Here is a 19,001-nt window from a genome sequence, read left to right on the forward strand (position 1 = left end):
ATTTGAGGCATTTGAGTTTATCCATAGATTCTTATAGGTAGATTTTTGATTAAATCTGAAAATATAAATTAATTTATTGATATTTAAATGATTATTTGAGATGAGAAATAAATTATTATGGCTATAGAATAATGATTCTAGGCTTGAAATTAAGTTTACAATTTTTGAGTATTTTTATGTGCGAATTTTTGGAATAAAAAGAGAAATATTGATATTAAAAAATTATTTGAATGAAATTATTGTAAAAGAGACTATTGAACCAAGTAGATAGGTTCAAATACATGAAATTAAATTTTAAAATTCAAGAGACTAAGACTAAGTTATTAAAAAATATATATAAAAATAAAATAAATATAAAATAAAATAAAATAAATACTTAGGTGTTAGAGTACGAGTGAAAATTGTGTTAATAATTATTATTGACAAATTGGGATATGATCAATTGTAGATTAATTTCCTTTTGACACCATTCAAGCTTTGGAAAGCTTTGAAAGTGTTGTAACTTGAAGGGTAACCTTTGACTTCTCAAAGGTTGAGGTAATCGAGGGAAATCTATTTTATACATTTGTATGTTAATTAATTAATTATTTTAGTGAAATAAAAGAATATATATATATATATATATATCTAAATTTGAAATAGTTGTTTGTAATGCATGTGACTTTATTGAGACTTTATGACTTATGAGTAATGAGATTGATGGTTGATGATTATGTGTATACTTTTGGTTATAAGTTGTGGATTATGCACAGTGATGAAAGTTAATGAGCACGTGGGATAATTTTGAAATATATATATTAGTTTTTGAAATACATTTTCTCATAAGCATGATCATATGACGGGAGTTTACCTTAGTAAAGGAGTTAGCGGTTATGCAAAATCCATATGGTACTTGGCTATTAACTAATAATCCTAGGGGTTATAGCCGCTACTTACCTTGTAAGGTATTGTAGCATTATTCCTATTAAAGGACTTGACCCTACTGGCCTATCTGGAGTTTTGGATAGAGCTAGTTTTGGGTATGACACCCCACAGTGTGTGATTTGGGGGAAACCGTGCTCATAAGTGAGTAAGGTAACCCTGGCCTGGTAGCCCCTCATGATATGATTAAGGCCTTGGGTAGTCTCACCACATGGATGATCCCTTTCGGTTATTGGCCCACGGATTTCATGTCAGAGGAAATAAGGGGGGATATAAGGAAGAGATCGATCATGCATATTATTATTATCATGTCATTTGAATGATTGATGGCTATGTTGAGAATATGATTATAATTGTAGAAATGAGAACATGTAGTAATTATGCGAATAATGTATATGTGGCTATTTGTGCAAATTTTATACTTGACTTTATTCTTGAAATTATTCACATGAGTTAAATGTTAATGTGATTAACATGTTATTAATGTGATTGTTTGAATGGTCACCTTGATAAATTTATTGGTCACTTGCATTCATGATTAATTATCATGCATTTGTATAACTTAGATATACCTTGGTTACTGAGTGGTTGTACTCACCCCTCTCTTTTAACATATTACAGGAGCTAGCTCGTCTGAGAAGAACAGAGGAAAGGAGCATTAGACCAAGTGATAATAATCACTTCTGTAGGCCTCTCTCCTTTTATTTGATATATGTATTTAGTTTATGATATTGCCATCTAGGATAATATATTCTTGATCCATTTGCATTATGGGTTTTGTATTGGGAAAAATGTATTTTGGGCCCTGGGGAATGTGGTTTGATGCTTGTGCTATAATTACGGGCCAAAATATTTGTGCAGGTAAAAATAGTTATTATCATGCTTCTACATATGTTTAATTAAATGATATGAGTTCTTAAAATATTTTAAAGACTTGGGATCCCTTTGTATTAAATAGTTTGTAAAAAAAAATACATGTTAAAAATTTATTTAGGTTAATCTCGTAATGAATAATCCATTTGGATTAGTTCTTGATCAACCATGATTAGCGTGATGATTAAGTCCTAATTTAGGATGTCCCTTACACCTAAGGCCCAAAATACACTCACAGCTTATAGAGCACATAATGCAAGTAAGAACTAAAATGAACAAATCCTAGTTAGCAATTTTAATCATCACACACACATGAAAACTCAAAATAAAGAGGCCTAGGATCGCAGTCTTATGCCTCTAGTTGTTTTCCTCTGCTCGATCCTCTTGAGCTATTTTCTGTAATACTGAAGGTAATGGGGTGAGTATAATCACTCAGTAACTAAGGTCCAATTAACTTATACTAATACATTCAATTAATTTAAATTTAATTGGCAAGCACAATCAATCCCTGAACCATGTAAAATGTTCAAGAACATAAATTCGCATTTCCATACATAATAGCACATGCTTTTGAAATAATGCTTTTTAACAACTTTCATATAGGAGAGAGTTTGTCACACAATCAATTGACATATACTCAAAAGACTCAATTCATAATTTTTATCATTAGGGTCACAATACAGACAACCATGTGCCTTTTTTCACTACATGCATGATCACATTTCTATTATATCCTTCTCATTCCTCTGACATAAAACCATAGATTATAACACATTGGGATAGTCTATAATCTAAACCTTCCCTAGCCTAAACACTTATAAGGGATTACCCAAGGTTTTCCTAACTCACTTGTGAAACACAATTTCCCCCATTTTCTCACACTATGGGGTGTCATATATAACATCCTGAATTTCTTAATTCTAAGTTTACATGTTAATTAAGGGTAAAGTGAAAATTAAAGTGGGATTAGAGATTCAGATGATTAATTAGTATTTTGACTTGTTTGTGTATTGTATGAAAAGATATAGGTGATAGGAGGGCATTTCGAGTTGAAGCAAGTGGGCGTGGTGAGAATAAGTCTTACTGTGCCATATGCCATGGCTTATGCTGCGTGTGCCGTGGCACATGGACCGAAAATTCACTTCATAAATCGTGAAATTTCAGAAATTTTAGAGGAGAGAATTTGAGAAACACATGAGATAGAGAGAAGAGAAGGGCTGAGGAGATAAATTAAGTCATTTTGAAGTGGTGGAAGGTGATTCAGATCGGTAACTTGCCAGGTAAGCTATGTATAACTCTTACCTTCCAGTCTACACAAATTTCTTTAAAAATGAGTTATAAGGAAATTGAATCAGTGAAATTTAAGAGGTTTGATTCTTGCCCAATAGTAATAAAAAGGGTCTCTAAAGTTAAATTAAAATTTTGTGATTGGTTTAAAGCTGAACGGTAGAGTTTTGAACTCAGAGGCTTAATTTTAGCCTTTAGAGAGAGAAAGTTAGGGAAAAAATCTATCTTGAGTAAAATAAGACCAGTTAAGATGATGTAAAGTAGTAATTGGATAGTTATGGACTTAGAATGGATAAACAAAAAAGAGTTTACAGATGAATATTGTAACACCCTCAAAAATACAAACCGATTTTTCGCAAATTATTAAAACCATTATCGTGGTAGAAAATTTTCTTACCATGATACATCCAAGACATAACACAAGTCTTAAAATATCCAAAAGGTAATTAAAACCATGAGGGACAGACATAATCCTCATGGCATGATATTCAAATCAGATCATACATCAAGAAGGACAGACATAATCCTCTTGGTCATATAATTACTTTTAATAAAAAGGATTAGAGTTTATATGCTTCACAAAGAAGATATGTCATAAGTTGGCACAAGATACATTGTATAATCCAAAATAAGAGGCAACGTAAAAGATAGTGTCTCATACACCATAGTTACACCTCTGGTGCTTTCTCGGTCGGACTCGCTTCTGTAAAAATATTAACCACGAGGAATGAGACTTAAAAGTCCCAGTAACCAAAAATTAATATGTAATGATGCATGCGATTGTAACTAATCATGCGATTGCTAAGTGGGCATATAAAACATTTAACCGAATAATATTTTCAAACAAACCGAACAAGTATTTAATTTGTATGACTACACCTTATATCCTCCTTTCGCCATGCTCGGACGCCAAATCACCCAGCCAAAGGTGAGTTGGACCAAGCGACACGCCACTCATTGGGTCCAATAAGGGCTTACCATGTGGTAATAATTAACTAAACAAAAATTCCCATTAACACCATACATTAAAATACCCTGACAAGTCATGCATCATTCAAATATCCAAATAGAAATATATCTGACATCATGATAAATAAAAATAAATTTTTAAACCCACTTGGCAATAATTTCAAACAAGTATATACAGTATTTATTTTCAATAATTCATAATTTTTCCAAACAATAAAAATAACACATAACCATTCACAAATACATCCATAACAACACATTAATAATAGTTACCTTGTGTTTTGAATAACAAGTTTCCCTTCACAACTCCTCTTTTACCATTATCTTTGTTAACACAATCTACATAGTTATTTCACAATACTATATATTAATTTTACATTAAAACACATAACTCTAATTTAAAGAGTTAGAAAGTCTTAGATTTATAATCCATATTAACACTAATTTAAGATTTATGCCTTATTTAACTTCCCAAATTCTTTTCTAAAATTCTCGTACCCTAATAAACTATTTTTAAGCCTCAAATTACTTCTAGTATCACAATTTCATCCTTCTATATTCTAAAAATTCGTCCAAAAATAAATTAAAAATTTTAGAATTATCCTGAAGCCTCAAATCACCTTTCTATAACCTCAAAAATACCTATTCATACTTAAATAAATATTTAATAATCAGAGGTTCATCTCTACATCTCAGATTCCACATAAATTCAACCATATAGATCTAGATTTTAACTCAAAAATTCTTAAACATGAGTTTCAACCTCAAGAAAATATTCTATAATATTTATTATATCTCTAAGAGTTTTAACCTATATTTTTAATACATCATATTATCAGATTAACTATTCTATAGAAAAATTCTAATCAGAATATTTACTCTATCCTACAAAATAATCATATCACTAGAAAGCTAATATTATTTAGAAAATAACTATAAAATTAATTTTATAATTAAATAAATTTTTAAATGATAATCCAAATAGAAAAGTTAGAACATACCTGAAGAAAAAAAAATCCCCCATTGTGAGAAAACGCCGAGCAACGTGAGAGGAAGAGAGAAAAATAATATAAAAATGGGATTGTGAGTCCCAAAATTATATTAAAAAAAACTATGGGTCTGAATTTAATTATTCAAACCTTTGGGCCATAAGTTGCATTTTCCTCTAAATTGCATCTTAGCCTCTCATGCTTCCTAATGCACACACCCCCTTCTTTTTATACATGAAGGCACCTCTTCTCTTTCCTCATCTAACCAATGTGGGACTTAGAAACAACAACCTTCCACCCCCTTTTTTTATTCCTTCTACCTTCTCTTTTTTTTAATACACATAAAAAAATTATTTATGTATTATATCTTAACTAAATATTGTTTATGTGGTTTTAAATTTAAATTTTTAAATTTATAATTAAATACCTAACCATAATATTATTTCTAAATAACCTCAAATAATATAAATTTCTATTATTATCATTTTTTCCTCAAAACCTAAATTCCAAAATTTTTTTATTATATAAAAATCAGGATGTTACAAATATAGCCCTAAATAGTAAAAATGAGTTTTTAGTCAAAATGGACCAAATGACTAAAATGTGCCAAATGTGTTCAGATTAGCATATTGGGTGTATGAGTAGAGAAAGGAAGCTTGAGATAAGCTTGTATGATAGTAAAAATCCACAGGTAACCTTTCTACTGATAGAAGGGTTGAGGTAATTGGATAACTTTCTTTGTTTGATTATTTGTTATAACTGTATGTTAGTATGCTATGTGATGCATGAAATGATTTTGAATTAAGCATGTATCATTGAGTAATTTTTTTTTGTGTGAAACGGATTTTGATGAAAATAAGCATGGAAATGTGTTTTGTAATGAAAAGTATTATATGATATGTATAAGAAAGTGTTAAATGATAAAAAGGAACTTTAAATGGTTCATGAAAGCATGATTTGAGAGATGAGAGTTCACCTGAGTAATTGAAGATGATAAAAATCATATGGCAAGATTTCCTTAGTACCCTGTTAAGGTGCGTTTTTGGAAACAATCCTCTTTAGTGCCTTGAAAGGTGCGGTGTTGGAAAAGATCTCCTTAGTGCCTATTAAGGTACTATATTGGAAATGAGAGACTCTTTAGTATCTTTGCAATATGGGTTGGAGTCAATAACACCCCATTGTATGTATTGGAGAAAAACCATAATTCGTATTGTGCATTAGAACTTCTTTGGCCAGGTAATTCTACCACTGTAAGTAAACTCAAAACTAATGAAAGTGTACATTAGTCTTATATGAGCCTATAGTTTCATGTCGAGGTGATTTGGAGGTTTGGCTGGTAGATATTATGCTAGTATTTTATGTGATATGATGAAATATCTTGAGATAACATGAAATTCTTTGGGATTGACAAAAAGTTAAGAATGAAATGAGAGATGTGATGTAAATACTACATTATAAGATTTTAATGATATACTATGTTTACTTTCATATTGTTGTATGTAATATTTAATAGGAATGAGTTATTCTGTTACTGAGATTTTTATCTCACCTCCGTAGTTACATGTTTACAGGATCGGGAAGTAATCAGGCCAAGGAAAGAGAGTCGAGACTAGCTTGAGTGGTGAAGCTGTGTATTCTGAGGTTGTGTAATGAACTGAACTAAAAGATTGTATATATAAGTATATATAAGTTGCCATAGGCTACATGCATGTATTGAATTGAGTTTTTTTATGAAATCAAGCCTGATTATGTGTATATATGTTGTTTAAGATAAAGGGGCTTTGATTTGAGTATTTTTATGTTGAATTGGTTGTTTGTGTTAGTGAATATTAAGCCAAAGGATAAATTATGATGAAATGAGTAATTTGGGGGCTAAGATTGCATTGTTGTATGAGTTGAAAAATAACCAAGTGAGCTAAGTTATGTCAACAAGTAGCAAAAAATGTTAAGTTAGTGAATCATGGAAATTAGCCATAGAAGGATCAAATTTTAATATATGAGTAGGATTGTGATTAATTATGATCAATCAGGTATATTCTCCTTTTAGATTTGGTTCAAGACCTATTGTGGTCTAATGAGAATAAGGGATCGATTTGAGCGCTTGGGTGTGTTAAATTTTCAAAAAAAGTGACCTTTTGCACTTGGGTGCCCAAATTTTGATCGTACCATTAGATCGTGTTCAAACCCATCTCATTAATTAGTATACAAGCTAAGTTTCATGTGGCCCTTGAATCACTTCGATCAGATGTTATATGAGAAATTGGCGCACACCAAAAGTTCATCATTTTTACTATCAAAATGATAGTAAAAATCTGGACAAGCATGCCAATGGGCATGGTGACATATGCCATGGCGCACGACACAGACAGGGCAAGTGTGTGGCACTGTGCCACATGCCGTGGGGCACTGACCGTCCGTCGTGGCATACCGACCAAAATTTAGTTTTACTTGTGTGCTAATTGCCATACAGTTTAAGATAGGAATGTTGGTGGGTTATGTCCACTATGTAATTGAGGAGTATATGATTTATTTTCGCTATGTTTTTCTCTAATTGTGTTGTGAACTGATCAATTTTATAAAAAAGCTTTCGGTCGAAGCTTTTGTAATGAATTTTGATTATTGTGAATGATGTGAGATAACAGTAACACCATAATCTTCTTCTATATTGAGTGGATATGGAAGAGGTTACATCATATTCCCTAGACTAGCCTCCTCGTTGAACTAGTGGATAGCTAGTTAAGTTTGAATTCGCCTTAAACCAGTAGGACAATCCCTCATTGAACAAGTGAGATAATAGGTATATAAACAATATGAGCAAGCCATCAACTTAAATGGGAGTCCTACCACGTGGATTTAATTCTCTACTCCTCTTTCTAGATGAACTCCTAACTTTCATGATCTTGCAATGCATAGATATGCACTATTACAAGTAAACATTTACTCACCATTATACTCAATCATAAATGGGACAATCACATAATACACACCTAATCAATTCATTAAACTCCACTTATCTATTTCATTAAACTCCTCATTCATAAATTCATTGAACTCCTCAACCTCATATTTTTGTTGAACTTTACAAATTTTGATTTCATTGTACCATACCCATATCAATCATTGAACTCACATTTCTCAACTTCATTAAACTTTGGTTTAATCATTTAGCTCACAGTTTACATCATTGAACTCCCAATCAAACAAGTTATTGAACTTTATAATTTTAAAATTATTAAACTACATTAAATCACCACTTTATAGTGGGCTTTTCAAGCAAAACAAGCCACATATGCATTTTAATCAATTTCATACAATTCAATTATCAATATCAATCAATAAACTAATTAACATACAAAAATATAAGATAGAAGTCATCTGGTTACCTCAAGCCTTTGAGAGGTCAAAGGTTTCACCCTTTTAATACTCACTCATGAAGCTTCCAAGAAGCTTAAATGATGCCAATACTATTGCTCTACAAGCATTCACAATATAATTCATCAATATCTATGGTTAAGCAAATTTTCACTATTAACTTAACACTTCTTCATGTTCAAGATTCATTCCATACCCATATACAATACCCATAAGATTTTTTAGCTTTCTTTAACCTTCATTAACATCATTGAGATCTTTAATAACCATTAATGAGACCATATTGTTCCCAACCAACTTATTTATGGAAATTTCGCACATTAAATGCTTTTCAACCATCAATCATCATAAATTCATAAATATTAAGTTTCATTAACTCAATCTACTCCTATTAACTCTATTTAAATCAATAAGTTCGAACCTATATCTTATATGGACTGCAAGTCATTATTATCAACTAAACTCTAACTTTCAATGCTAAGAAAATGGAAGAAGGAAAGAGGATTTAATATAAGAAGCTTACCTTAATGTTTAGAAGACCCAAAACACTCCCATAATTCTGATTCTTCAAGCCTTAACACTACTCTTTTCGTCTTTCTTCACCTCTTCTTTGTTTTTTCCTCTATTACATCAGTTTCGCGATCTTATTATAGCAAAAAAGTGTCCATGTACTGCGGCAGACACATAATGCGTCATGGCGTATGGCACAAATAGGGCTTCCTTAGGCTTCTCAGCATGCTTGTGTCATAGCATATGATTCACACAAGCCATGGTATATGGCAAAAAATCTTGCCCTTCAAATTTCTTCCTCTTCTCATTTTCAAATGACCCGATTCTCTTTCAAACTCGCATTTAGGGCTAGAAATCACAATCAAACACACCCTCTTTAGGCCTCTCTGGCCATACACCTCACTAATATGCACCACAGCACATGGTATAGAGAGGGCTTCCCTAAACATGTTAGCATGTTTGAGCCACAGTGCCTAATCCATAAGCCGTGGCACATGGCATAAAACCTTGTCCTTCAGATTTTTTTCCTTTTCTCATTCCCTAAGTGACCTGATTTTCCTTCAAGCCTATGTTTTAGTCCCACGCACATGCCACGTCAACAGAAAATAAAAAAAATTAATGGTTGATTAATGAAAGGGGGTTTTTGCTCCTCTGAAAAATAGTCCACGGGTAAATTTTCCCTACTTAAGAGTATAGGGTACCCAACGCTCCTGAGAAATAAGTACAGAGACAAAAATAACCTTTAATTCAATAATTTATCCCATCAAATAATGATGAAGTTAATTGCTTAATAGACCAAAAACTCTCCAAAATAACTAAAAACATAAGTATGAAACGAAATATTTAATAAAAAATTGTTAAAGGACAAGGACAATTTTTTGCCATTAAATTATTTTCTTGAAGTATTAGTTATCCTAAATTATTTCTTAAAGAAAGGGCAATGTCACCCCTCAAGGGTTAAAATTATTACAATGATGTTTAACCTTAATATCGATTTAAGTCAAAGAACATTTTTATAATCTCTAGATATTTATAAAGAAATAAACTGACATTTTAAAATTCAATATATAATATAGAGCTATTGATGTTTTCTTTATAGTTGAAACATATTGTGAAGTTTAAAATGTCACATGGTTTGTTAATTAGGTATATATTCATGAGTTAAAAAAGTCAGTTAGTCTACATTAATTATCAATTAACAATACTTTTTGCAAGTTTTATCTATATATACTGCTATGGTTAGTATTCATCAATCAATCAATCCTATAAGTAGCCATAGTAATTATACACATAATGGCTTCTCTTTATCACTTTGTAAGCTTTCATATGCATGTACTTGCACAAAGGAATTCATTCCAATGTCACGGATCATATCTTCTATTCTATCATCCTAGGCATTCTCACTTACTTCTTTCTGTTAGGATATAGAATTCAATCTTTTGGTTTCACCATGCCATATCCATTTTCTATATCTCAAATTTATCCCATCACAAAGCAAATGTTTTCTTATTTCATCAATACCTAGTCAATTCTCATTTAAATGCTTCACACATGGACAAAAGTACCATCCATTTTTACTAGGAACATTTTTTTAGCAAGTTCAAGAAAATATTCCATTCTATTCTCATATTTTTTACTTTTTCTCCTAACATTCATCCAACTACGACCTATTGTTTAACTACCTAATTAATCAACATAAAAAAATATTATATTTAAAATTTTTTAATTTAATTTAAAAAATTTAGGCAGAATTTTCTCTTAAAATAAGACCTCCCAAATTTTCAACAAAAAGATAATTCAACTTAGATCTCAACAATAATGAAATTTAAATCAAACTCACAAGTCATTATTACTATATTATATATATAAGCTTTGTAAATATTATAAAAAAATTTGGCCAAGTTTTTCCTTAAAATAGGACATCCCAAAATTTTTAACAATCAAGTTTAACTCAAATCTCAAGAAATTTAAAAATTCAAGTAAATCTAAACAAAATTAAACATATAACAATTTCTCTAACTAAGTATAAATTCCATCATAACATCCATCAACACTCATGGCATAAAAATATTATAAAAAATTAAATTTATCTAAACAAGTTCAAATTACATTCCTTTATCCAACATAACATTCATCATAATAATTTTAATTCCTCTAGCCAAAAACATTTTAAACAAAAATGAATTATATTAAGTATTAAAATAAAAACAACAACAAAAAAAATCTCACACACACACACCCTAACTAGTCAATAGGAAGAACAACCCAAAAAAATAGAAAAATGTTCATACAACAAATAAAAAATAGAAAAAAAATGATGCTACTTACTTGAAATCTATAGATCATAAAAATGCAACCCAAAAGACCAAGTTCGAGGAATAACCCAACAATAGAGGAAGAGGAAGAAGGAAGCGCATACTGAAATGAAGATTCACTAACAATGGAAGAAAGATTAATACAAATAAATATCCCAAATCAAATAATAAACTTGACTCATAAAGAGAAATGAAGAAAAACTATCTCAAAAGCTTCACCCACAAAAATGGTGGAGATTTGAGGCAATGGTTGCGGCGAAACAATGGTGGGGCTTCAATTGCAAGGCTTGCAGCTTCATTGATAGGGAAACGACGGCTAAGATGTGATGTGCAAAGGGGAAATATCAGGAAAATATGAAACTGAAAGAGAAAAAGGCAGAGAATGCCAATCGACATGCTAAAATGAAATTAAAACATTGGTATACAACATCGATTCTCTTGAGAACCAATGTTATGTGAATTGACATTGAAAGTCGAATAATTTTTTTAATATCTAAGTTTTCAATGTAGTTCTTATTCAACTAACATTGAAAACCTATTTTTCTAGGTTGGTATTCTTAAAAACTGACGTGGAAACTATTTTGACATTGGTTATGATATAACCGACGTCAAAGTTGCTTTCAAAGATTAAAAATATTGAACATATTTATAATTTTACTACTGCCTTATTTATCACAATGGTTATTTATAGAACCAACATTAAAAGGCAATGTCAAAACTATTTTTTTAAACTATTTTTTCTAATAGTGTTTATTGTTAGTTTGGGTTGATATATATATATATATATATATATATGTAATGTCTTATGTTTCAATGAAAAAAATAGGATATTATTGCCAACAAAGGAGGAAAAACATGCAAGATTGACTATACATATGCAGCAAGCTAGTTGTTGTACTTGGATAAAAATCAAAAAAATTATTTATTTATTTATTTATTTTGATTATACCAACATTTCCCTTTAAGTTAATTAACAGTGTAAATGATAGAGAACTATTAACTGCGTTAAGAGTTAAAAGGACCAAACTCAAGTCTAACATAAACTTGAAGTCTAAAAATGTACTATTATTATCTCTAATTTAACAGTATTGTATATTCGTAATATGGACTTATATATATATATCTATATATATATATATATATATAGATAAGGATCCAGGCAAGATAATATTAAAAATGAAAAGTGGATCGGATATATATACAAATTCTCACTCCCTATTAATTTCATCATAATGTCAAGTAATGGTTATCCTCACAAAATCTATGGGTTCATTTGTAGAGTCTTATATTATCGTACCCTGTTTGGAAAGCGTATTTCTTATTAATTTTATTAAAATAAAAGTATAATTTCACCAACCTATGTCTATTCTTCAATGAAGGGCATTTAATTTTTTAAATTTAACATTGACCCATGATAATTTGTAACTTAATATTCTTGTTTCAAATTTTACCATGAAAGATTTAAAAACTTGTTGGCCAATATGCTTTGGTACATATATTTAATATTTTTGAAATTTAATATTGACATATGATAATTTGCAACTCATGTTTCACATTTTTTATGTGCATGAAAATTTAAATTCTTTTTTTTTTTTCGCTTACAAATTGAGCACATATAGCGAACTAAATCACATGTCTCCTTGTGGTTTGGAAAATTCTAACCTACCCTGTGACTAGGGTGGGGGTGGTTTGCTCATACAGTCCAATTAGGGTGAGGGTCAATGCCCACCCTGACCGACCTGAAGATATATATACTTTTTACCTTTTATTTTAATTTTGTGTAAAAAAATTATTTTATAGTTTTTTTAATTTTTATTATTATATTGTTTTATGATTATTATAGATTTTTTTATGATTTTAAATTTTTATAACCTTTTTAAAAATTTTTAAGTTGATTTTTCTTACTTTCTAAATTTATATTAGATAAAAATTATAGATAATTATTAGGCATATAATATTTTAAAATTATTAATTTTAATTCTAGAATTATTTTTATAAGAAATATATTTTAAATGATTTTAATTATATTTTTTTTGATTAAAAATTATTTTCATATTTTCTAAAAAATAGTTTTGTGTTGGGCCAAATTTTGCCTAAACTTTCAAGTAGTACGATGCCTAAATTATTACATCGAGTAAGGCATCGGGTTGGAATGAAGCTCAACCGAACCCTATTCATGTCTAGCCCTATATGGGCGCTAAGCTACCAGCTTGTCAATCCACTTTTCAATAACATTTTTAAATTTTTAAATTTTTAAATTGACTTATAAGCTTCTATAAACTAAATTTAGATTGTTTCTATATTTTCATGAAATTATATAATTATATAAACCCTAAAACTTGTAAAAATAGGCATGTTATCTATTTTATTTGATTTTTTTTTTCAATATAAGTATGATAAATTAATAAAAAAAGAGAAATCTAAAAACATGCTAGCCCATGATTTAGGCGAGCTAACCTAGATTTTTAGTTCATTAAGGTGACTTATATTAGCCCACCTTTTAATAGATTAAAAAAATCATAAAAGGGCAAACAAAAAACTCACAAAGTGGTTAGTTAGAGGCACCCAATAGCCTAAAGGAAAGAAAATGACATAAATACCCATAACGTCAGATGAATTGGTGCAAAAGTTACCAAAATGTTAACTTTATCCTAACATCAAATGTTGACTGTACATGTCACGTGTCAATCTTTACTAATATAAACTAAAAAGGGGCAAAAACACTTATGAAATCATCAATCAAAGGCATCCAGTAGCCTAAGGTGAGAAAAAAAGGGTAAAAATATCCATAACTTTACTAAAATTGGTACAAAAGTAATCAATCCATCAAATCCCTTAAATGTTGATTGTTTAATTGACACCTAAGTAGAAGTTAACTATTTTTTGACTAACAGAGACAAAAAAATTCCCAAGTGAAATTCTATTAAGATTAATTAGTCATCGTATAAATATCATGTGTGAAAATGTCATTTGATTGAATATCAAATTAAATTACTTGCTTTTTTGTAGCAGTGGTAAAATTATTTGAAAATTTTAAACCTATCATAACTAAAATTATTTAAAGTTGTGACAATATTCTTAAGGTAGGGCAGCATAAGAGGTATGTTTGGTCTTAATCTTTGATTGTGTACAACCTATCTCATTGTGTTAAATCTCAGGTTCTGCAGACAAGAAAAATGAGTGGGAAGGGAGGGAGGGAGGGGGGAGGATACGTGGAAATGAAAAGAAACCACGTGGCATAGATTTGACAGATTGGTCACAATTGCATATATTAAAATAATATTATAGGTACTCATACGTTGATCGATAAACCTCCGTAAAAATTCACCTAAAAATATTTTTTTGCTTACATAAGTGAAAAAATAATTAACTTCTACTTAGGTGTCACTTAAACGATCAACATTTAAGGGATTTGATGGATTGATCACTTTTGCATCAACTCTAGTAATGTTATGTGTATTTTTATCATTTTTTCTCACTTTAGACTGGATGCTTTTGACTAATGGCTATGCGGGTATTTATACCTCTTTTTTTAGTCCATATTAATAAAGACTGACACGTGGTATGCACAGTCAAAATTTAACACTAAAAACTAATGGAGTTAAGGTAAAGTTAACTATTTTAGTCACTTCTGCATTCAATTATGCAATGTTATAAGTATTTATACTTTTTGTCTCACTTTTAGCTATTGGGTATACCCTAGAAAATTTCAACCCAACTTGTTGATAAGTTGACCTGTCAATTGTTACTCCTTTTCTAAGCCCTACTCCATTTTTATTTGTAGGAAAAAAAAATGTATTACACAGTTTAATAAAATTAATTAACTATATTAATTATTTAAAAATAAAAGAATTAGATTAAAATATCTTTCGTTAATTGTGTTAATCAAGTGTTAACACAATAAATGCTTGTGAAAGGTAATTTAAAAAGTTTGTAATAAATATTTATTAAAAAATGTAACTTTACTTATATAAAAAATAAACTAAAAGTAATATTTTCTTCTATAAATGAAAACAGAAGGAGTATTTATTAAAGTTTGAATGTAGACATTTGGTGATTACAAGTAGCTTTCAAAACGTCACATGGAAATAAGAAATTTTGCAACTTAAAATTCAAAGTATAACATGAAAAATTTTAAAAGCCTATTTAGCCAACAAAGTTATGTAAGTTAATTAATTAGAAGGGTAATTTAAATCAATTCCTATTACAAAATTAAATTCATGGTTCCTCTTCTTAATATTACAAGACACTTTTACTTGAATTATATCTCCAATAAGTTAATTAATTATCTTTAAAATTACACTCTTCACATGCTTTTATTTAATAGGATGTTTCAATTAAAAAACATTATCAATTACACCCTTTGATTAAAGACATTTTTGAAAAAATTTCATTAATTACACATTAAAATACTCAAAATATCTTATTTTATTTTTAGTCTCTCTCAAATCTCATTTATAAATTATTTCTAACATATTTTCAAAAAAAATGTTAATCTTGATTAACTCTATTTTAAACTTTAATAAATTTTCTGACTAAAAAAACTTTAACAAATTTTCACTTCCACCTCTAATAAAAAATTATTTTTAATTGCCTTTTATGGTATTTAATAAGGAAATAAAGATAAAAATGAATATAAAAAATAATAAAATATTTTATAAATATGATCAAAATTAATTTTTTTCTATCCTATAAATAAAATTAAAGATTAAAAAATGTATTATATTATTAAATAAAAAATAATATATTATTACTCCTTTAGGGTAAAAAAAAAAACTATTATGTTAAATTCTAACATGTACCGTATATGTTTTCTTTGACCAATAACATGTACCGTATGTTACGGCCTTTTATTATGTATGGAAACGGGCCCGCTAGGATAAGCGCTGGATTTGATCCGAGCAAAAAGTATCCGAACGCCATGCCGTAAACCAGATCCTAGAACTGCACGGAATTACAGGCCCTTCCGGTAACGCATACCCTATAAATACACTCCAATCCCGCCTCTCTTCTGTGCCACAATAATTGACCCTCACGAATTTTCATTTCCATCGGCTCTTTCCTCTCTAGAATCGTCGTCTCTGTCTCTCTCGTTTTCGCCTCCCATCTCTCCCTTTCTCCTTCGGTCTGTGTATGGCAGTGACTTTGTTAGCGAATGAGGTTTTGGATTTGTGCCTTGGCAAGCCTGCGCTTAGGTCGCTTTCTGTCACCGACACCGTCGCCGACGCGCTCTGTGTTTTGAAGAGGCTAGGCGATAGCTACGTCAGCGTCTGGAGCTGTCACCACTCGTCGGAATCCGGTGATCCAACGAATCGAAGCGTAGGAGGAGCGGCAGTGGATTGCCGATGTGTCGGTAAGGTTTGCATGGTGGATATCATCTGCTTCATCTGCCAACCAGAGAATCTCTTGGCACCAGCCCAGGCGCTTCAGTCGCCCATTTCTGTTCTGATCCCGAAGTCTTCGGGGCTTGTGAGGCATTTGGAACCCAGTGCCAGGTTTGTTACCATTACGATTTCATGAGGGTTTTTTTTTTCCTTCCTTCAATTGAATTGTTCTTTCCATCTTGATGATAAAGAAGTTCCGTGGATTTTCTTGAATTTGATAAATATTTGCTTGTTTTGGTAATTCTGTTTTAGCAATTGATAGATTCAAATCATAAATCTGTGAAATTCATAAATTAAATCATCTAGCGAATGCTTTGTATACTGATTGCTTCGGCAAGAATCACGCTTTTTAAGTATTAAGAAAAACGGAAACCTGCACCTGGATATAAATTTCGCTGCTAGGTTTTCCGTGCCTCAGTACACTCGTTCTTTCAATGAAAGAAAGAAGGGGGAAGCTGCATTCAGCGAACTTTATTTTACCGACCAAATAAATATTAAATAATATTGAAAGCGAAAGCACTTTTGATGAGATTCTACGAATCTAATATCAGGGACATATATGTGGCTCTTGTGGTTCTGAATTTGTGTGGTTTTTGAATTTGATTGAAAAATATTGAAATGTCCATTTCTAGTTAATGAAACGAAATCTACAGAGGTTTTGATTTTTTTGATTCTCAACAAGGAATTTGAAGAGAGCATTGATTGCATTGCGTAGTTACGGTCACCTTGTCTCTTTCAAATCTGTAATTATGTATGTGAGTATGCTATGGATGAATCATAAACCATCCCTTGTGTTTGTTTGTAGGCTACTGGATGCCATAGATCTTATGCTTGAAGGGACACAGAACCTGGTCATACCAATTCCAGAGTCTAAATTCCGAAAGAATAAGCTTCTCGAAGAGAAATCTTCGTTGGATTCCACCTTCCACAACAATTGTCGCAGGTACTGCTGGCTCACCCAAGAGGACGTGATTCGCTTCCTCCTCAACTCAATTGCGCTGTTCTCTTCCACACACAGCGAACCCATCAACTCCCTTGGCGTCATAGACGCCGAAAACCTCCTCACTGTAAACTACGACGACCCTGCTTCCTCTGCTTTAAGCCTCATCAAAGAGTCCCTCATTCATCAGAGCTCAGTGGCCATTGTGAATCCAGATGGCCAGTTAATTGGTGAGATCTCACCCTTTCACCTGAATTCCTGTGAGGAGACCGTGGCCGCTGCGATAGCCACGCTCTCCGCCGGTGATCTGATGGCCTATATTGACTGCGGCGGCCCACCGGAGGACCTGGTGCAGCTGGTGAAAGAGAGGCTGGAAGAGGAGAATCTTACGGGTGTTTTGGAGTTGATGGAGGAAGAATCAGGGCTGTCTCTGACTTCTTGGTCATCGTTCACATCAACTTCTTCCGATGAAGATGGCTTGAGCTCAGGGAAGAATGGGAAGCACGGAGGGTACTCTGCTAGGGTGGTGAGGAGGTCGGAAGCCACTGTTTGCTACCCATGGAGCTCGTTGGTGGCGGTGATGATCCAGGCTCTTTCTCACCGTGTCAGCTACGTGTGGGTTGTTGAAGAAGACGGAAGCTTAAGTGGAATCGTCACGTTTTCAGGCATGTTGAAAGTTTTCAGAGAACACTTTAAAGTCATGGCGTAACACGTGAGAAAGTCAAAAAGAGGGAAGATGAACATGAGCACCACAAACTTGTAATTGGACGCTCAACACGGCTGCACAATCCAAGTTCTCTTTTGCCAATTCACATAATTATATCATTTTCGTTCAAAAAACTATTATGAATTTCCACCCCTTGCCTTCCATGGTTGATTAAAATCAGAAATTTGGAGCTGCAAATAGAAATGGCAAGGAAAAATTATAGTCATAAGATTTGGACCTAAAACCAAATGTTAACCCATATATGTGACGGAGCCTAATTAACATGTAAGCGAAATGTAAAATGCACTATGAAATTCTTAAACAAGTTATCAACCATAAAATGTAGTGTAATCATAGCAATTATAATAACTTGAGGAACAATTCCAGAGAAGAGATGATATATATATATATATATATATTGAATTATTGCTCTTGTTCAGCTATTCATGCTGTAAAATTTCTGTCATCAGCTGGAATCAATCGAGTAGTTTATGGTTATTATTTGTTGTTGCAGTATGCAACTAATAGCGGAAAAGAAAAGGCTCAAATGATACAAGATGGGTCTGTGGTTAAATTACAGTGTTAGAGATAAGAATGAGGCGTGATATTTAGCAGACAAAAGTAAAATGGTCTAGTCAGTGTAAAGTATGTGGGTAATAGATGCTTCCCTCGTCCTTTTCTGTGTTGATTGTTTTCTTTGACTTTTCATCGTACATTCGTACTTATCTCAATAAG

The 19,001-nt window shown here is 31.3% G+C and overlaps 1 protein-coding gene across 1 annotated transcript; it reads left to right on the forward strand.

Moving 5' to 3' along the window:
• Nucleotides 1-16,235: 16,235 nt before the first annotated feature.
• Nucleotides 16,236-18,428, forward strand: LOC129304627 (CBS domain-containing protein CBSX5-like). The gene is made up of 2 exons (XM_054944350.1): nt 16,236-16,731; nt 17,426-18,428. The coding sequence occupies exons 1-2, from the start codon at nt 16,370-16,372 to the stop codon at nt 18,267-18,269; spliced, it is 1,206 nt and encodes a 401-aa protein (XP_054800325.1). The 5' UTR covers nt 16,236-16,369; the 3' UTR covers nt 18,270-18,428.
• Nucleotides 18,429-19,001: the final 573 nt, after the last annotated feature.

This window comes from Prosopis cineraria, unplaced genomic scaffold, assembly GCF_029017545.1.
Source record: "Prosopis cineraria cultivar Desert tree isolate PC_DT_omini unplaced genomic scaffold, ASM2901754v1 PC3, whole genome shotgun sequence".
Taxonomy (NCBI): domain Eukaryota; kingdom Viridiplantae; phylum Streptophyta; class Magnoliopsida; order Fabales; family Fabaceae; genus Prosopis; species Prosopis cineraria.

Bases quoted from the DNA above. Each gene is read 5' to 3' on its own strand.
- LOC129304627 (XM_054944350.1), top strand. From the start codon at position 16,370: ATGGCAGTGACTTTGTTAGCGAATGAGGTTTTGGATTTGTGCCTTGGC. The intron at 16,732-17,425 runs GTTTGTTACCAT...GTTTGTTTGTAG, and splicing joins CATTTGGAACCCAGTGCCAG to GCTACTGGATGCCATAGATC.